This window comes from Andrena cerasifolii, chromosome 1 (genome assembly GCF_050908995.1).
Source record: "Andrena cerasifolii isolate SP2316 chromosome 1, iyAndCera1_principal, whole genome shotgun sequence".
Taxonomy (NCBI): Eukaryota; Metazoa; Arthropoda; class Insecta; order Hymenoptera; family Andrenidae; genus Andrena; species Andrena cerasifolii.
The window spans coordinates 17,070,506-17,091,786 of record NC_135118.1 but is presented as its reverse complement, the minus strand read 5'-3'; the positions used below and the strand labels follow the sequence as shown (position 1 = coordinate 17,091,786).

At 36.4% G+C, this 21,281-nt stretch overlaps 3 protein-coding genes across 12 annotated transcripts in view; 1 reads left to right on the top strand and 2 right to left on the bottom strand.

The window, feature by feature from the left end:
* The window catches only part of Tsp26a (Tetraspanin 26A), a 76,145-nt gene extending 63,521 nt beyond the window's left edge, over positions 1-12,624 (bottom strand). Inside the window, exon 1 of one of the 5 annotated variants that reach the window (XM_076810057.1) lies at positions 12,108-12,624. In XM_076810057.1, the coding sequence (XP_076666172.1) occupies positions 12,108-12,197 (90 nt within the window). In that variant the 5' untranslated portion in view covers positions 12,198-12,624. The remainder of the gene's footprint in view (positions 1-12,107) is intronic. The other 4 variants (XM_076810065.1, XM_076810047.1, XM_076810039.1 and 1 more) reach the window with 4 other exon arrangements.
* Positions 12,625-13,698: 1,074 nt separating this feature from the next.
* Positions 13,699-16,839, top strand: Sting (transmembrane protein sting). The gene has a single exon (XM_076809901.1). It carries the CDS (start codon positions 14,171-14,173, stop codon positions 15,257-15,259), a length of 1,089 nt encoding a protein of 362 aa, XP_076666016.1. The 5' UTR covers positions 13,699-14,170; the 3' UTR covers positions 15,260-16,839.
* On the bottom strand, positions 16,279-20,185 carry Thor (eukaryotic translation initiation factor 4E binding protein thor). 6 transcript variants are annotated; one of them, XM_076810011.1, is made up of 4 exons: positions 20,048-20,185; positions 19,540-19,692; positions 16,682-16,837; positions 16,279-16,520 (listed from the first exon to the last, which is right to left on the bottom strand). In XM_076810011.1, the coding sequence occupies exons 2-4, from the start codon at positions 19,679-19,681 to the stop codon at positions 16,471-16,473; spliced, it is 348 nt and encodes a 115-aa protein (XP_076666126.1). In that variant the 5' UTR covers positions 19,682-19,692; positions 20,048-20,185; the 3' UTR covers positions 16,279-16,470. The 6 variants fall into 6 exon arrangements, with proteins under 6 accessions (XP_076666126.1, XP_076666098.1, XP_076666090.1 ...); XM_076809983.1 differs by having other exon boundaries at positions 19,994-20,130; XM_076809975.1 differs by having other exon boundaries at positions 19,931-20,062.
* Positions 20,186-21,281: the final 1,096 nt, after the last annotated feature.

Here is a 21,281-nt window from a genome sequence, read left to right as displayed (position 1 = left end):
CGTTTCTAAACTCAAACTTCAGCCCCTAATTTCTCGTTTTTCTTTGCCACTAAGCTCCAAGCTTTAATCTTTTCCCTTCCACGGGGGGAGTAGCTACCAAACCCTACGTTCTTAAATTAGGTAAAAGTAAACCATGAATTATGCATTTCACTAACAAATGGGAAATACTCCGATGACTACTGTATAACAATTATCTTCTAAATTATTCAAACTATTACACCAATGGCCACAGCCCACGAACTACACAAAATTATAAGAAACTTTTATTTCAAAAACGTTTATTAACACGCAAACAACAATTATAAAATTGAACGTATTATAATTTAATTACCCACGTACCTGCCACAAAATTTATTTCCGCGATTAACAAAGAATTTATTATTGGTTGAGTAATGAACAAAGCTGAAAATATTCATTCGAAATTACTTCCAGTTCCAAGTATTCCCAGACTCAATTTTCAAGCCCCGTCGAGGCGAACTTCAGTTCGAAGCCCAAAGCTTGCCTTTCCATCGATCATCGAGTATTCTTCAAAGTCCAATGGGGTGGCAAGTGATTGCACCGGGGAGGAAGAACAAGTTTAAGAAAACTCGAGGAATTTAAGTCCTTCAGACTTAGCTGGCGAGTAAGTAGCCGCCGTTGCGGAAATAAACGTAGATAGTCTTTGAGCAGCCTTCCGAGGCAAGTAATACCTAAATGCTGCGCAATGTTTAGCTGAATACAACAGGGCTCCCATAGTCTGTCTGAACAACGCACATATCAAGGCGTGCTGGTCGCGCCCTGCGAGGTCCCAACGAAATAGGAAGGTACGATGCTTCAGGGTCCTCAGGAGAGGTCCCTGGCACACAGAACTTTGCCAAAGTGGAGAGGATATGAAGCGATCTGCTTCAAACTATATTAATATTAAAGTTGGCAACTTTAAACTTCCAGGTGGGAAAGGGACGTGACATATACCTGGACTACTTGTCCTCATTCACAGAGATACGTTTCGCAGAACAGGGCTGTGCGGGTGGTAGTTTGGAGTATATACTGCCAGTGTTTTATTAAGATACTGCCATTAAAGTAATGATTGCAGTGCGATTTATTTTAATAAGCTTTAATATCGTGGCACGTAAAGAGTTACTTAAATTTATTTAACGAGACAATTTCAGCTTCCCTCAGCTCACAGGGTGACTCCCAACGTTTCAGTGGCAGTGTACGCTAGTATGTAGTATAAATATTCAAATATTAAAGTTGAAGGTAACTCTCGTTCAGCGATAAAAGTGACTTTACACTCGTCTTCTAAATGTCCGATAAGTAAATTGAATTTGTTAGTTTTATGAGTTTTTATTGTTTAATCGTTGATCGCGAGATATATTTTCTGCTCCCATACGGGATATTTATTTGCGGCGCGATGAGCAATGCAATATTCATGGCAAGGTAGAAAAAGGTAATCGATATTACGAAGAGACACTTTTAATTTCGATTTTTCGAGATTTCGGCGATTTCATTGAAAATCTGTTGGGTCTCCTTTTTTTCATACGAATGCTTTATAGAGATGGGGAAGCGAACGATATGCCGGGGATTCGAAATACCTGGTTATTCAATACGAGTTTGTTTGACACATCTATAAGGGTAATTACACTTTTCACGGTTTGGTAACCGCTAATGAATGAAATTCATGTTTCTCTACGTCGAAATCTAGTACGATGGCGTACCTGCGATACAGAGACAGATAAAATGCTGCTGCAATGAAACTGTCAACTGAAACCTGTTTCTGTTTAAAGCATTTCCTCGTTTATTCAGCAACTTTATCAGGCCAATATATATTAATGGAGACGTAATAACTTGCAGGTGATAACAAAGAGAAAATAAATTAAGTGGAAATTGCAGCAATAAATTAGTAGGAAAAAAAATATGTCTAGTCACCTTTGATTGCTAGATACATTGCCTGAGGTGTGAACGAATCACAGCGATGAAATCACTTTCACTTTTATTTCCTCCTTGTGAATCACCATGATTCTTTTAGGATAGAAGTTCCTTCGGCATTGTAACATCTCATTGTGTTTCATTTGTAGAACCAGACAAGCGAATAAAACATTATATTCAATATTCCCCAAGTGCATATTATTATAGTAGAATTATTGACAATATTTATTTTACAGTAAAATATTTTTAAACGAAGTTGAAATGTTCCTGCTGATTTATATAGAATCCTTAGGTTAACTATATTTTCCCCCATATTTGTTTTATGATATTCATCCGATACTTTATGAAATATTAAACAAAGGGCCATTTCTCACAAAAGTGAGAAAAACGAACTTACTTAGGTAATTCACTTGTCAACTGAGTGTCTCATTTACTTCGAGGCGTATCTACTAAAAAACGATTCCCTGCGATGTATCATTTAAGGTATTTCTGCGTGACAACGAAGCTCCTTGGATTGGAATTCTAAGGGAATTTAAGATATAACGAAGCGTAGAGTAAAGTCTTGCTTTCACCGTCACAGCTAGAATTCCAGCGGAACTCTGCGCGCTGCAAAAACAAAAGAAGAGTAGTAACCTTTCCTTTCGCTTCTAAACTCCATCCGGGCGACAAGGACCGCGAAGCATTTAATCTCTTCTGCAGAGTAATTAACGGTGGAGATTTAACGATCGACCATGCGGGTGCAACGAAACGAAACTGTATTCACCTTTCACCGAGCTTTGTACATTCATTTTCCTGTACACCTCGAGTACGGTACTTACCAAAGTAGACCGATAAAATAGAAAATCCTGCGTCACGGTCAGAGCGTTCTAATCAAATTGACATTCAGAGGAATCAGCGATCAGAAACTTCCTTCCTAAGGCACATCGTACACTCTACGGCTACTATAGTAGTCTTAATCGACTTCTGATAACTTCGAAGCGGTACTGTGGTAACTCTGTTGACTTCTTTAATCCTTAACTGGTATACTGTTTTTGGCAAACGTGACTGGTATACTGGGGTCGTGGCAGACCCCAAATAAAAAAGGACACAGAAATTTGTAAAGTCGACACTAGATCATCCTGTATGAATATTTTGTTCTTAGGTAATGTATAAAATAATAGGAACGTAGAAAGTTAAACTATTAACTATAAAATTAATTAGAAATTCAGTTGACAAACTTAGACAACCAAAAATTTTGCAGCGAACTTTGAGTGCTTGGGGTCATGTGCGACCCAAGATACCAGTTAAGGGTTAAAAATTCCTATAATTCCTTCAATCACTCTGCTCTGATCGCTGCTCGTAGTTCCCACGCCCCTTAACTTTTACTATTATGTTTGCTGTTATTATTAGTACTATGATTTTTTATATCTAGTTTGCCACTATCATTAATGGTTCTTTTGCGCTTACTTCTCTGCTTTTGTTTCTTTTAATTATTTTTTTTTTACTTTCTAATTGTTTGTTCTATGCTTGTGTAACTGCGATTTGTAGTTTTTATAGCACAGGGTTTATCCCGTTGATATACTTAAGGGGACCTTCCGGTCTAGAGCCCCAAAAAATAGGTGATATTTAGGAATTAATTAAAGGAAAACTACTATATATAATTTAATGGGATTTTTTGCATTGTATTAAGGATGTCTTAAAGTACAGAAATATATTTTTTGTTCTATAATTAATCATTGCAGACGGCACTGGGGAGTCGTTAAAGTCAAGGCGTCAAAGAATTGATCCAAATCGGTGGGACCTGTATCTCCAAAAGCTATTATCCGATTCGACTGGAACTTTTCTTATTTTGAAGAATATACTTCTCTCTAGGGGGATACCAGGAAAAAATACAAAAAATGAAAATGTATAATTTTCAAAGGCGTTGAAAGGGTGAAAGATATAGGGAAAAAGTGATTTCAAAGTTCAACTGTCGTTATTTTCTAAAAAAAAAATTATTTTTGTAATTTATTCTGGTATCACCACTAGCCAGAAGTATATTCTTCAAAATAAAAAAAGTTTCAGTCGAATCGGATAATAACTTTTGAAAATACATGTCCCACCGATTTTGAGAACACTGTTTCGAGAAAAACACGGTTTAAAGTTTCACGTGGGCGCCGAGTGGCCAGTTGTTGCCCATGCATTTGCCGCTATTTAAATGCCTATGACTTCGGGAATTTTACGAATTCCAACAAATCCTTTTAAACACGTGTTCCTAAACTGTTGAACATTCGAAAAATGAAATAAAAAAAATCGACTTTTAGACCGGAACCTCCCCTTAAATAAATAAATAAAAGATCAGAGGAATAAAGTGTACAAGGAAATTCGACCTAAGGATAACGTTGAACAATGGTGAGTTCTGCCGTAGTAGCCATTGTCACAAAGCTGTATCCATAATTAACAAAGAAGATTTTTAGAAATATTTGAGTAGAACTTAAATTTTACGAACTTTTGTCGACAGGGGCGGGTTTGAAGATTTGAAGCTAACGATATTTCGCCCTTTCCGCGAAATATCATAAAATATTTCCGTTTAAAAGAGTCCACACAATTTAAAAATTAATTCAATATGGCAACTGACATTTGAGGCATTGCTAATCCGCTACATGAAAAGTGGATTGTTTTTAAAGCTGTTTCGAGCCTCTGTGTTTAAACCTTTTCCAATTTGTTTCGCTCAAAATTTGTCGCTCCCCAAAATTTATCGGTCCCCAAAATTGATCGTTCCCCAAAATTTGTCGCTCCCCCAAATTTGCCACCCTAGGCCGCAGCCTACTTAGCCATGCCCAAATCCGCCCCTGGCTATTGATTTCTAGTTTTACCGAAGAAAACACACCGCTGCTGAAAAGTTTCTGTATATCCATTAGTGAATAAATATTCTTAAAAGTTTGCACTGATGTTACAATATTTACACTCTCATTTTGTATACATTTTTCGAAGAATAAATCGGGACAAGAAGAAATCTAAAACGAGAGCTGTTTATTATGAAATATTACTTTTATCAAAACAACAACCCCCCGTTTATTACTATTTTACAGAGTTTCAACGTTTGCGTTTCTGATATATGAAACCTTTGTTCGTGTTGTTTATAAAAACATAAATTCCAAAGTCATGAAGGGGCGTAAGTCATCGCAACCTCGCGAAATCCTACTCCATACAGCTGGAAGTAAATTAAATGGTTTTATGGTAGAAAATTCATCCAACAAATTGTATAAGGAATTTGTATTCAAATGCAAAGTGCACATGCGGCTGAGTTTAAATACAGCAGCTCTGCGGCGCCCTACCAATTACGCTAATCTTAATGCTAAACGTGAAAAATGTATTTTATTAAAATTAGAGTAATAAAAACTATGAGTACATAAATAACAAACAAAAAGATATATATATATATATCTATCAAAAAGATATATATATTTACTCATAGTTTTTATTTCTCTAATTTTAATAAAATACATTTTTCACGTTTAGCATTAAGATATATATATATATATCTTTCTGTTTGTTATTTATGTACTTATATATACATATATATATTCAAACTTTTAGGCGACAGTGTTGGCCGAAATAAAGTAATCTTGATCCCACCCCTAACCGCTGATTATTGCAAGAGGCCCTCGCTGGATCGAAAGTCCACCCTGCCGTACGAGGGAATCAAAGAAGTCACACCTACTTTGAGCAAACCGAACCCGTGCCATGGTGGCCGGTTGCACTGGTTAGAAACCGGTTTTACAGGCAACTTTTGTAATGAGAATCCTCAAACAGCGCCCAGCATCGAGTGAGAGAACGAGAACGAAGAATAACGGCTATGTCGAGGGATGCAACGAGCAGGGAAAAACCGCCAACATTTTCATAAGGAACAGTGTCGATGTCAGGTTCGTGGCTACTTATCGGTCAGGCGCATTTTGGATCGCATGCACCGCGTACACCAGGGTGGCTCTTATTTTCGACTTTTGAATTTTCTTCGGGGCACCCTCCAGAATAGTTCCAAATAATTAAAAGGAAATCCGTGTAAAGTTTGAGCCCGATCGGATAACGCGAAAGGGTGCCCCTGCACCCTTAAACACTTAAATCATTATTTAACAGCTCGCGAAGTCGATTTTATATAATATCCTCCAAGTTATTGATTAAATAAAAAAATGTGTGAAACAAAAGTTGCAGATCCGGACAAGGAGCATCTTTTATGTTCTATTACTTTTTCTCGTGCGACAAACGGTTTTCGAAAAAGGTCCGAAAAACTAAAAAAAAAAAATTCTCAAATTTTAAAAGTTTAAATGCTTCTAGAACACTTTTTATTTATGAAGGCGAACAAAAAATGGAATTTTTATTTTCGAGGACTATTTTTCAAACATTTAAGGGGGGAGGACATATACCGAAATATGCGAAAAAGTTAAAAAAAAAGTCTTATTTTCATTGCTTGATATGTCATGAATGTTTCCTGAATAATTGGGACCGAAATTCGCAAAAATATCGGAGATATAGAGTACACTGTACACGCACACGCGTTGCATCAAGCTCATTCAAACAGACATAACACAAACAAACAATAAGGGTGACTCAGAGCTTTTTGCAATAAATTTGCAGAGGACGAAAATAATTTTTCTTAGCGGTATCTACTTAATGAAATGACGTCATGTAGCAGAGTTATAGGGCTTTGAAATTGATGTTTGCCAGAGCTGGCAAACAGAGTATCATCTAGGGATGCTAATTCGTTGTTCATGTGCTGACTGCAAATGAAGGGTAAAGAGGAAAAACAGGGAATGTCACAAAACAGCTTTATCAAGAAAATTAAGTTTTAATAATTTAATCCACCATTAAAAAAGCGAAGTTCAACGAATTTAATTTTCTTATATAATTTTCTTAAGTAATTTTCTTCTTAAATAATTTCTTGTTTTACCTTGACGACGGAAGCTTATACTTAGGCAAAAACTGGGGACTCCATTGCAAGAGTGAACATTTCTAGTTTTTAACCTGTCTTATACCAAACCTTTAACGTTATCTTACGGGGGCATTTGAACTTTACAGCCCATTATGATTCGACAGTTCCATGGTCCCAGTTACCAGCAACAAAATATATGCTATAAATCGCAAAATCACGAAGAAGGGACATTCCCACTTTTCCCCCCTTTGCCTGCAAATGTATGCTGCTGCTTTGACAGTGTACAAGATTTACGGTGCTTTAAACTGTGAAACAGAAATTCTATCGCTCATGCATGAGTTTTTGTCGAAACAGATGTACAATATGCGAAGGAAAAGGGGGGAAGCGGGGGAAGCGTGCGTTGCCGGGCAGCCGTCGAGCAGCGAATTGTCTGTCGCCAGTCGCTTGGAAACCTAATTCCAAAGGCCTGTAATTTCGTTCTGTGGCGTCATACGGCGAAATGGTATTAGGGATAAGTGTCTTTTCACCGTCCCCTATAACGGCCGAAATTTATGGCGCGGAGTCCCGCATCACTGTGCAGACAAGAATATGCACAGTCCTGTTGTCGCGCGTGCCATAACGCGCGTACGTAAACCCAGGAAAGTGATGTGCAAAATAAGAATGCATATTCAGCGGAAGTAGAACAGCGAACTTAATAGCGAAGTAAATGATTTGCGAACGCGGGAGTATGCTGGGCATAGATCTGGATCTACAACGGCAAAAAGTACGACCGCTGGCGACGAAGTTAAGTCAATGTGGATGACGCTTGTAACAAATGGAGTCACTGAACTAACGAGTAGTGATGGGTTCGAATCACTTTGGTCCGAATAAATTATTTTCATGGTTTACATTTTACATCATTATGTCGCGGTAGTGCATTATTACACTTATCACCTCGATTCTGTTACGAAACCTAATTACAAGTAATTTCATTAGAAGAAACTCTTAACAGAGTTTCAAGACTCGCGAGTGCTTTGAAAGCTTTTAAATTTCGGTAATATAGGAAGATATTTTCTATTATAATTCTAATATATTTACAATATTGGAGGATACTTTCGAGTTGAATCTGGAATTTTGTTACTCTAATACAGTGATTCCCAACCTGTGACGCCACGGTTATTTTTAGGTAACGATTTTTAGCACTTATTTATTTTAATATCGTTACGTTGTCATAGTTTATTATTGACGTGACACTGATTTTTCACAAACGAAAGGAAGAAGATATCTACCTTAGATGGCAGGTTATTTGAATATTTACAAAAGGGGATCGCGACTCAAAAGAGGTTGAGAAACACTGCTACAATGCTTGAAGCTAGTGAAATAGTATCTGTATGTTGGAGAGTGCAACACGTTCGCAGGCTTTCTAAACGTTTAGGACTGTGAAGAGCTTCCTGTAAGATTCGAAACTTAACTTCGTAATGCTAACAAGGCTAATCGTGTGTTCCAAGGTAGCAATGTCGAAAGTACTCTGCACGGAGCCAGGCGGTATAATGTGGTAAGACCACTCCGTAGGCCGAGTAGACTTGGCTAAGGTTTATCTGTCCGCCGAGTTTGAAGGACGTTCAACCGTTTCTTAGAACCAAACGAGTGCAATGTCCCCCTAGGATGCTTGATACGTAATTGGAATATCCTTCTTCCTCGCGAACGTGTAATTACCAACCACTATGCAGTGGAGAAAATAAGTGTTCGCGTTATTCGGTTCTCTTGTAAACGTTTTATATACAAAAAAAAAACAGTATATTAGTAAGAGCCGCTTTTTTTCTGGCAATGCAAGGACAAATGTAGGCAAAGATAATCTACCGGGTGATTCTGAAATAAGGTAGACAAATTTTAAGAGTATTGACTGATTGCATAAATATGAAAAAAAATACCTAATAATCACTTTGAGTTGAGAAATATTGTGATAGGTAAAATCATAGACAAAGAAATTTGCACAATGCAGAATTACTTCACAATTCTGTATTTTTGTATTTTATAATAAATTAATCTAATTTTGGACGAACGACTAATTGTTTTTTCCTGTGCCGGGGGGAGGGCAAACGCTCTCCCCTGCCCCACTTTGGCTACGCTCATGAAGTCCGTCAAGAATATCAAGTCACTCGATGCAGCATTTGCGGCGAAACCTTCCAAAAAGACTGAATCCAGTGCAATAAATGCAAAGATTCAGCATATGACGACTCTGCAAATATTGATCCATTAAATTTTTATTATTTCTGTGATGAATGTAAGAAATAAGGGTACGCGATACGCCTAGATGAACGTTGAAAATTATATCCGGGGCTACCCGCCTATTTTTTGATTGTGTAAAAACAGAGGCTACAGGATTCTGATTTTTTTTTTTCTTAAATTATTTAAGAAATGTGTTCTTTTTTTAGTTATAACGCAGCAGGAGGTGCTTATTTTGATTTGCTGAATTAGTAATTTGATTAGAATTTATTAGTTGTATATTGTTTTTGTGCTTCATTTAAGTGTCCGGGGCTACCCCCTCTTCCCCTACGCAGAAAATCATCATAAATCTGTTGCGCGATCTATTGCCTTATATTTTACAAGATAAGTTGTTCCTCGTTCGTATCACTAAAGTAGAGGGTAAATATTCACAAAAATATTAAAAAAATATTCACCATCTCCGATTTCGATAATTTTTTAATGTGTTGTCAAGGTCATCGCACCGAGTGGTAATAAACGACGATTCCCAGCTAAAACCCTCGCGACACTGCACAGGGCGATGTCCTTGACAAGATATTAAAAAATTATCGAAATCGGAGGTGGCTCCGTTCTTATGAATATTTCTCCTCAAATACAAATCCATTCGTACCTCGACGTAAATGTATAATTTCTATCAGACCGAGTCATGGATTAATGCCGGACATAAAAATCATTATCTTCAACGTAAAAAAAAAGAATGCAAAATAACAGAAATGTATTGCGAAAATGTTAGTCTCAGCAAAATTACAGCAAACAGAAAATATAGACCTGAAATAGATTGCTGCACTGTTACCAGGAACAGAAACATTTCAGTAAATAATTCATATGCACAGTTGACCCTCGAACAACGCGGGTTTGAACAATGCGGGTCCAGTTATCCTACGCGGATTTTTTTCTTGATAAATTTCGTGGCCGGTTGCGTGCTTATTTCGGATCACTCTATTCAGCTTGCCGTTATGCTCTATGGCAGCGAATGAGAGGGCTGAGGAACAGCGAGAGGGCACGTGACATCCATAAGCCATAAACGGTCGTAACAACAGCCGTGCTGCCTATTGAGAAAAAAAAAGACGGAGTAGGAACCTCGCACTCGCAGGACTCGACTTGTTTTTCCGCCGCTCTGGGCAAAAATGATGGTTGCCACCCATTATATTTAACGTAAAGTTCCATACCAAATTCAAACATGCTGCCTAGAGCGGCGAAAATAGTAGAAAGAATTTAAAAAGAAAAATCAATAAAAATTGAAAACCAATAAAAAAGCGAGACTTTTTGAAAAAGCGAGAAAACGGTAGATGTTATGCATTGGTTTTCAATTTTTATTGATTTTTCTTTTTAAATTCTTTCTACTAATTTCGCCGCTCTAGGCAGTTGCCCGGCTTGCCACGACAACTTTTAACGCCTAACAATTTCTTTTCTCTAACCGTTAGAGTCTAACGTATTTTATTTTAAGAATACAGCAATAACGCATGTAGCATAAAAAATAAAGCTTCCTAGTCCAGTGAAATTAGGAATTGTCTGGGGAATAATTCGCAGAAGCTACATTTTTGTACGGGCCTTTATTTCGCCATTTTAAATAATATGACAGAAGTCCCCATCGATGTGACATCTGCTAAAATTTTAGCGGGGTCAAATGTAGAGAAAAGCAATTTTCTACGACAAAAATAGTTATTATGAAATTTGTAGCTTAGGATATTCTCTATAGAAAAGGTTCTATGAGTTTTTTTCGCAGGAGTGACCGTTTCTCATGTATGGCAGCTTACAAAGTTTCAACCCTCATACTTTTGACAAGGGCAGGTCCCGAGCCCAAAGATTAAAAAAATTACGGAACTTTGCGAATATGTGGGTGGTGTCCTCCTGAGTGCAACGCAATTTTGTCTGCTACTCAAATTCGCTCTAAAGGAGTGAAATTGACCCCCAAAAATCCGGCTATTTTCCGATTTTGTGTTATAAGTAACGAATTGTAAGAACTGTAAAGTTACGAAATAATAGCACTGATAAATAGAAGTAACTTTTGCCTGAAAACTTTTTTTCTATCTCTTACAGTTCGCGAGTAATGTTTTGTGGTCGTATTTAGGTATAATAGCGCGTTCCGAAACGCAGCAAATAAAAACGGGTTTGAAAAAATAGACAAGATACGGGACACCCGGCAAAATGGGAAACTCGGCGATTCTACTACTTTTTAATTCGAAACAGTTCATGTGTGCCCAGCTTGGATACGTTGCTGTACGATATACAGCTTGTGACGCACATGTACGGCCTGCATCGTGGTTCTCGCAATTGAAACACTTCACAGCACACACGAACTGCATTGCAGGTCATTCGCAGTATTCGCAAAAATACACCGTCACTATGTAAAATCGTAAAGCTGACCATTAAATAGGCTGCTTCTATTAAGAAAACTGCCCATTCGTACAGATTTAAAGATAATTATTGCCCACTGATTCTGTATAATCTAGTCTGCATTAATTCCGAAGGAACCCTGGCAATATTTTCCTGCACCTTATTAACGCTTTATATACACAAATATTCATGTGCATGCATAGACACGCGTACATATACATGTACGTGTTATTGTTTGCAGGTGCAAAGATGAGAGAGAGATTTTAATGTTAAATTTGTGAACTCGAGTTTTGTTTAATGGTGTCACAGAATTTCAAATATTAGAAAACTTAATGATACAGTCCTTGTGTTGTAATGAGTTATTTCATAGAAATTGGTACCCATTGTGTAATACGTGTTTCACTGAGATATGCTTTTAGATTAGACTTTATAATTCTAATAATAGAATACGTTTTATAATTTACGAAAATGGTGTGACTGTAATGGGACAAGGGACTTGAGTAATTACGACGAACAAGAGTATTAAAACATTGCTCCACTGCATCTCTGCTCAGCGAAGTATGTAAAACGAAACATACTTTCAGGAGTGTTTAATTAACGTTCTATATTTTATGTTGACAGAAAGAGGTTCGGATGTAATAAATTTCGATGAAAGAAATATTACAAAAGGGCGGCAATTGTTTGCGCGTTCATGGTAGAGTTCAAATATACGTATGGCAACAGTACCACTCACCCAAAACATGACGTTAAATCCAAAGATCACATACTTGAGACAACAGCTCACTTCACTGGTATCCCTTCTGTACTTTCGCACCGCGGGCATGGCTAAAATACATTTATCTATCGCTCCTGCGAGGCCCACGCATACGTGCACAACACACCCGCAAAAACTGCGACCACTATTCACACAAAACAAAAAAGCACCCGGCGCGCCGCCTCAAAGGCAACGCCAATCACAGTTGCAACACATAGCCTCCAAAATACGATTCTTTTCTCCCTTGATTTCCGTTCTCGATGCTGAGACCACGATCAGACTAGCCCTTTCTATAAGGTTCTTCTTAGTTTCGTCCCGTTTTTCTGTACTACTTCCCGCAGTGCTCCCTTTCTTTCCCTTTAATTCGGATGATCAGCTAGTCACAATAATGCACCGTTCCGCAATTATGACTACCGTCATTGTCCCGTCGCAGTACACGCTACCTGCGGCTGGATCAACGAGACTGTGAGCAGGTCAGACTTTCCACTCGACCTCCGTTTCTCCCCACCACCGAAACCTTGCTCGCTGCACCCCTCCAGCGCTCGATGGCCCACCCCCTTCCCCCACACTTTCTTCTATCACCATCGTTCCCCGACTGCCGATGCTCCTATCCCCCCCCCCCCTTACTGTCTCTTCCTCCTTTACATAAGTCGTCCTTCTTACGTGTAGATCTCCCCACACCGGCCGCGATGTCCAATTTTTACCAATCGATCTTGTGGTCTTCTCCCTTTCATCTTCTCGGACTGATCCGTCTCCCTATTGACCATGTAACTTTTCAACTTTCAGTTCTCCACCATCTTCTACAACTTCGGGCACTCTTTTCCCTCCCCAAACTATCGCTCAAAGCGCGTTTACTTTTGTTTGTTTACATATCGGTTTGATGAATCTGTAGATATGTACATCTTTGTATTATCTCTGAGTTTATACTGGTATTGTTTTGTTAGGTAACATTTAATGTTGACGAGCTCTGTGTATATGGGAGGACGAAGAATGTTGTTCGTAGAATTATTGCAATTCAAGGAACATATGGTCTAATTAGTCAATTTGGATTACTCAAAGTGATATTAGGTGGTATGGTGATTGAATATGTAATAATAAGTCGAAAAAAAGAATAAATTTTTTTCATTTAAGGCTTCGTTTTCGGAAAAAATGAGTTTGAATATTTGTCAAAATTTGTTTTGCGTTAAATAAATCCGAATAGGGCAGCGAGGTTAAAGGGCGAACGTGTTTTCGTTTTGTTGTGATCCTTCTTTCTCTGCTGTTGAATGGAATACGTTCATAAGACGATCTTTAAGTTGTTACTGTAATAGAAACATTTGTAAATCGCGCGTTTCGAATGACCTAGTTTAACCCGTTTTGTATTCTACTTCATACCACGTGTAGCGTTACAATCTGTTTCGATCCATTACCGGTAACGTTGCATGTGACATCATCGACGAAATATAGGATAAACATGTGGTGCACAGACCAGGTATTTCGTCGATGCGTGAACTCTTGTGGTGGTGAGTGCGCTGCAGAACCCGTAGGACTCGTATGATACGACAGATTACGGAGTTACCCCCATAAATTGGTGACCCCGATGCCGAGTACAAAATAAGTAAAATAACGAAGGTAGTAACTAAACGATGGAGGGGACGGTTCTTTGAAAGCTTTGAATGCTTTGACTGCGTGAGTGCAGCTACTGTCCGAGAATCACTTATCACTTTATGCCAGTTATGCGCCGCATAAGGGCGCCAGCCAAAGGGGGCGCAAAAAAACTATGTCACACGCTTAATAACAAAGGAATCCAACTCCCTCATAAACAAAATGTAAACGTAATTATTTCTTCTTGTACTCCGTAAAGGCGAAACATATTAAATAGGAAACAGGTGCAAAAATTTGGGGCGCCAAAAATTTTCTTGCATACGGGCGCCAACTATCCTCGCGCCGTTCCTGCATCCTACACCGCATAATAGTTTCGATGCAATTTACGTATAATTATTTAGTTTCTTAATTGAAATAAATAAGCGGTGTTAGTAGCTGTCAGTGTTACGCAAAAAAAAATGAATACCTACGATACAGGTCATATAACAAGGTTACTTTTCTTAAGTTTTATTGTTATGAGCCTCGTAATAGGGATACATTTGTTAGTAACAAAGGACAGTTCAATTACTCTGATAGATTTGATTGTTATTATATTGTCTTACAATATAATATTTATGACTGGAGATATGTTAGTACAATTCTATCAGTGCATGATAGAAATAAAATCTACAAATAATTCGTGTAATGTAAACAATGCTGTGGGCTATGAAGCTGGACCGAAAACTAGCTTTGAAGTTACCGTAACTACATTAGCGTTTATCATTCACTTAATAATTTTCGTAATTTTAAATGTATTGGATTCTACACAGTTTTATCATAGCATGCAAAAATTTAATGCGTTAACATGTACACATTGGATCTTCTTTTCATGGATGTTTTCGAAAATCATCAACTTCGTTAAACAGAGTGAATTAAATACCTGTACCATTGATTGGATGCAGGGTCTGGATTATGGGACTGGCATGGCATATAGTTATTATTATGGATACTTAAAACTTATACTTCCTTCGCCAGGTACCCTTACTAAAGGCCTACGTGAAAAAATAGAAAATACTGAGGACAAGCATAACATAACAATAGCTGTGCATAAGCTATTAATTTTAATACCTTCATCATCGTATGTCCCACCAGATCTTAAAGATGCTTCGTATCAATGGATGGAAAGCGCAATTGACTTAGAAGTAGATATTCGTGATAGGGCTGGAACTAAAAGGCGATCGTATCATAATAATATATATAAAATTTACAAGAATGGAAAACACTCAAACTGTGCACCTTTGTATGTAGTAGCAGAAGGTGCTACGCCTTTGTTAACTTTCTTTGAAGTTCAGAAACACTCGCATCGTGAAACAGATATTTATAAAAAATATCACGTACATATTGTAAAAAAGTTTCACGAAACGTTGAAAGAATTATTGAATAATGACCCAGAGTGCTCAGATCTCTGTGAATTAATTTATTATGACGATTATGACGAGAATGGGATTAAAGTTAACATTGCAAAAATTATCCTTGAAAGATTGTCCAACATACCAGATTTAAATTAATATACATATGTGTACAAAGTAAATTTTTGCCTTCTCAATCAGAAACCATACTTCGAATATAAATGTAAGAAATGAGCGAATGTCACGTGTGGCTGAAAGTATGTTCAAGCATGATAAAAGGGAAACTAATGTAATAAAAACAGAATTAAGTTTTTTGCTAAGAATGTTTATACAGTATAAAAATGTTATATATAATTATATTCTTAAATAACATTGAATCATTGTACATTAAGTAATTAATATGGTTTCATAATAAAAAAAAAGAAAAAAGAAAGTAAATAATATTTACATTCTTTGACTGCATATTTTTATCCAATGTAAATGTATCAATGTATATAATAGCGAATATAATCTTTTGTACTGAAATAAGAAAGGAGAAATATTATCTTTTACTTTATTGAATATCAGGGTAACTTGAATATTCTCGCCCAAATTGGACAACGGTTCGGGGCGTTCGATTAACGACGTAGGAGACTGATACGTATACGATTTTAGTCGAGCGTCTTCTTTGATTTCCCTCTCGGGCCACGACTCTCACGATCACACTGCGACTGGCCCGAGGTCGCCGCTTTCCTTATTTACTTAGTACGATTGGCTGGCAACTGAAAATAATTATTCAGGACCTTGCAGTAAGACGGGTGCAGATCCATATTTACCAACTTCGAGTAAATTAGAAAAAAACTATTTATAAAATTATTGCCTTGATTTAACATTTAAAAGAGAACACTAATTGAAAAAGATATATTTTTACACGCTAAGCAGTAATTATTCAGTTGATAAGTTTTTATTTCTATTTTTGGCGAATTTTTCAAATCTGTAGCTGCCCGTGACTTGCACCAAAGTGTATTTTGGGACACCCTGTATATGTATAAACTATTGTTCAATATAGAACCGCAGAAAAGAAGCATTAAAACAATACTTTTATTTGCACTATTTATATTAGATATACAGAAACAGAAAATATCAGCGAGGGAAAGAAATTGCAGTGTAGAAATATCGTTTATTAATAATGGTACCAATTTTTGTGGAACTGTATTTATTATATTTGATATCATTTAACAAAGTTGTACAAACATTTATTGTTATAAGGTCTTCCACGAGATTGTTATACAAAAAAATACATTACAAATACGTTTCTTTCTGTTGGATTGGTCATCGTCATTCATATAAATGGCTGATTCAAGGCGAGCAAATAGTAATCACAGATTTATTTACATGTCCATCTCAAACTGTTCTACAGTTTCCTCAATTACTGGAGTATCTGTAACGTATTGATATAAAAGATTATATTAAATATATTATTTTATTCTTTGTTTTATCTAACACTTTCGCCCGGAGAGCGAGATCAGAAGAGAAAGGGAGAGGGAAGGGCGGATGAGAGGAAGTTACACTATATGCAAAGTGAACAAAACAAATACTGACCTTTGTTAATTTGAGGTCTCGTTGGCTGTGTTACAATTGCAGATTGATTTTTTAATATCTCCACTGGTATACGAGGCATATTTCGTGGTGGTGTTCGAGATATAGGCGAATTTCGTAAATTCATCAAAAAATCCCGCTCATAAACAATACGTGTACCTGTACAATTTTCAGATACTGTGTTGATAGGTGATTTATATTTATAAGGTTGCGAGTTGTTTATGATGATTAAAATAATATTAAGTAAATAAATATTACTTATAAATCATTCAGATAAAACATGAAAACTGGTTTCCTACTTATATAATATGTACTTTTAATTCTTGTGTTATCAATACTTTTGATTCAATAAAAATGATACTTGTATTCAATTAAAAAAATATACAAATATTTTCATATAACAATAAAACCTACAAATGAACTAACTACAAGTATGCAACTAAATTTTAGAGTATCAGTGATCATTATGCATTAATATGATTAATACAAATAACTAAAATTCACGATCAGCTAAACTGAAGAAGAAAGTAATGAAAAAGAAATCTTACTAAATAATAACATTGTTTTATACAATAAAAGCTGTTTAAAAAATAACAATACTTTTATGTATGAGACCTATTTATGCATACAGAACCAATACTTTCTGTAGTTTTTAAATCATTCTATATTAGCTGCATTCCTCTGTCCGCTTGTGTGTTTGTTTATTTTTATCATTTGTATTTCGAGTTATTGGTGTTAATCTAATTTAATTTTATTTATTGCAGTTTGTACCGAGTGTTCCAGCTAGCATGGGCACCCTAAATGTTTCCATTGTTTTTAACGAAACAAAGACGTTATTCAGGGAGACGTGAGGTTTTATTATAATAATGACAAACCTCGAGGCGAATTCAGTGATGTATAACATATAACTATAAGATGATCTCGAAATCGAAATTTTGTGTTAAATCGTCTTCCATGTTTTCTCAAGGAAATTTAATAAATTCGTAAAATCCATTATGGTTTCTACATTACTTTCGCGTTTTAATAGAAGTTCAAAATGATGACCGCCAATATCGATCCATTTTTCAAGTAAAGCCTTCGAGCTTATACAGAATTTCTTTCTGCCTCAACCTAAATTAAAACATTTCGATTTTCTTTGCTTGAGAATACACTGCCATTTCTGCGCGATACATACTTTTGCTTCAAAGACTCTCGCGTTGGAAAACGACTTTAATAGCGAATTCGGTATCTCGCACTGACTCTGAGCTGGTGCCAGAAAATGACTTGGATTGGTTGATTCTTATAGAGCAATCTTCGTCTCTAACAGAAACAACTAATCCAACTCATTTTCTGGCATCAGCACAGGGTCAGTGCGAGATACCGAATTCGCTATAAGACTGTACTATGTATAATACACATCCGAAAAAGAAAGAATAATGTGCGGATGATGCAATAAATACTACTACTACTACTACCACCACTACTACTACTATTTCTACTACTATATACTTCAAAGACTCTCTGAGGCCTATTATTGCTCCTCATCGACATCATCAACGGTAACCTCTTGATAATTAGTAAAAATAAATCGCTATTTACCAAGAACGGCAATTAAAATGGGGAAATAACCTTAAGATGCAATTCCCATTTCAAGGTCATATGTCACATATCATTGAATTTGCCTCAAAGTCTGCTACAATGTCCTGTAATAAAAAATATATGGTTATATTTAATAATACAAAAAAAAAAATGGTAACCATGAAATCACTAAAATATGGCCTCTACTTAAATTTGTTGTCAACCGTAATATAAGCCTTAAACCTTATAGCTTCTTCCTTAACAACTTTCTTATATCATTAAATGCAATGGAAACAGATAAGGTGCTCATGTTAGCTGGAACACTCGGTATGAGTGTAATAGTACAAAAACACTAAAGAGTACACATTAAAAGTCATAAAATACAAATATGTTCGATAAATACAATGACTAACCAGATGATTTATTGTGAGCTATCAACCAGTTGTGTACACACCCCATGAATCCAAAACCATTTCAAAATAACATTACTAGAAGAGATACTATGCCTCGTTTTAATAGAAGATGTTAGATATTTGCTGTCGCAATGCGATTTCTTGTGAATTGAAACTATTTATCATCTATAAAACAATTTTTGCAGATTACTAATTCCTTAGAAAATTAAACAATATATTTAACCTTGTTTATCGAACAAGTTTTATTAAAATTAATATAAATTTTATAAATTCTCTAGGAGTTAAACCTTGATTCGTGTAATCTATAATTGACTGGTTAAGATTCTAAAAGTGAACGTAAAGGCAAAGTAATATGAACTGCACAAAAAAATAATAACTGAACTGATTTATCCTTAAAAATTCCCTACATATTCAATTATCAGTTATCTCAAGAGAAATATTATTGAAAGCACTTAATGCGGTATATATCTCTTCTAACATAAATAACTTAGCCTTTTCTTCTTGGATGAAAAACATGTTTCTAGTAAAAGAAACTGTACTTCACAAAATAAAATATTGTTTTTGGCAATATAAATTATATATACAATATACTTCTACCATACTCATGATCTTCATGTTTAGTCTTCGGGTCAATATGTTCATTAAAACACCTTGGAAGTTATATCTCTTTAAATTAATAGAAATTCTTAATAAACATAAATTATAAAATATGATTCAAAGAATGTAAACACTAAATAAACCTACTGCTATAGGTAAATTAATTATTTAGCTAATTAGTTAATACATCAATAGGAAAATGTATATGAATAATCAATGGCTGCCTATGGTCGCTACAATTTCATATTGATTGTATTAGTGGAAACAGCTACATTAGTAACAAAAATCGCTGACCTCCAGGGGTTGTTGAAAAGAGCGTCCCACCAGGGGTAGATGAATATTCAACAGGTAACTGACTGGGATCACTGATTGTGATTTTCTTCAAAGGTATGGTTTGGCACTGAGTAGCTTGGTTTGTAGTCGGCGATGCAGACATGCTTGATATTTCTATATTTTTCGCAGAAGAAGAATTGTATTCAATGTGGTTTACTACTTCATGTGGAAAGATGAGGGCAGAGTCTGTAAATGATAGGCTATTCTTTTTAATAAAGGAATTTACTGTGCGATTTATAAGAAATAATACGTTGGTTACTAAAATTTTGAACTTGATATGAATAGTAACGCAAATTGAGTAAGAAATAGAAAAATTTGTTTTTGCATAATTTTACATAGATTCCCTTCGTACAGTCTTGTGTTAGGTATTACAATGTTGTAAAATCACAGTAATTTCGATCAATTATAAACATACACGTAACCTAACAAATCGAACGACCACTGTGCACGACAAATCGCGAAGTCATACCATGTTATAAGTAATTGTTTTATATAAGTTCACAAGTTCTTCCCCCACTTCCCAGATATGTTTCTTCTATCGTTCCAATCATTGGCGCGAACTGTTGTGGCGCCATTGTACTGATGCGTATGAGGTCGCGGTGGGCGCTTACATATATGCATGGGGTATTTCGTACGCACAGTAAGCTCATTGGATTCCACTGTAAACCATGTGCATGGCGGCAAGTTACCCACTTCACATACTTGACATTCGTTTTGGGAACTCTTCTAATACAAGATTTCGTAAAGATAGTCTAAACGAGAGCTTATATGCCATATACCAGGCATATCCTAGCTAAGCTCCGAAGCTTAGGCTCCTTCCGCTACTATATTCCGTTACCATGGTAAATGTTACATTAATGACGCTGGCTGCTGCCACGCGCTTCGATGCGCGGCCAATGTGAACGTTTTCCGCTAAAACTAATGTATTTTCTTTTGTTTCATGACGAAATGCCCCAAGAAAGCGGGAACACGTGTCATAAGTACTTACCTACGGTGGCTTCCGTTCTATTCGCAGTATTTCTGGTCGAATGTTTTTCAATCGGCCGCATGTGTTCGTTTACCTACCGCACTCGTGGAGGGTACATAGAATAAGACACACAGGTATCATAATTGTCACACAACAGAGAAAAATTGAATGAGATATCCCCAGATAGCACAGGACGTCTTAAAGACGTCCAATTTACATCCATTTTAGGTCCGAACGCCTGTCGGCCTGATTTGTGAAAATGGACGTTTTTAGGACCTGTTTAAGGCGTCTTCTGGACGTTCGTGGACGTCTTTAAGCCGTCTTCGTGCTATCTGGGTCATAACGAATCGGGAAAGTCGAACACAAAAGTATTAATCTACAGATGTTTATGTAAGAGTCCCATACACGTTGAGATCGGTATCGATACTTGTTGGAAAAGTATTGTACAGTAGTGTGTACAATTGCAATGCCATTACCTATATTTATGAAAACAAAACCAACAAGTCAAGTAAACTATTATACAGTAAACTTGTTATATTTTCTGGAAATTAAATATATTGTGTTTTTATTTACCCTTCTTACATTTAAGAAATGTTGTATGTACTTAACACATTCAGCACGGCATAATACACAAACCGACACTACCTGCCCTATACCTTCAGAAATGGCCATGCGGAATGTGAGCGTGGGGCGGAAATTACAGGATGGTCAAACTATTTCGCGGAGGGGGAATAAC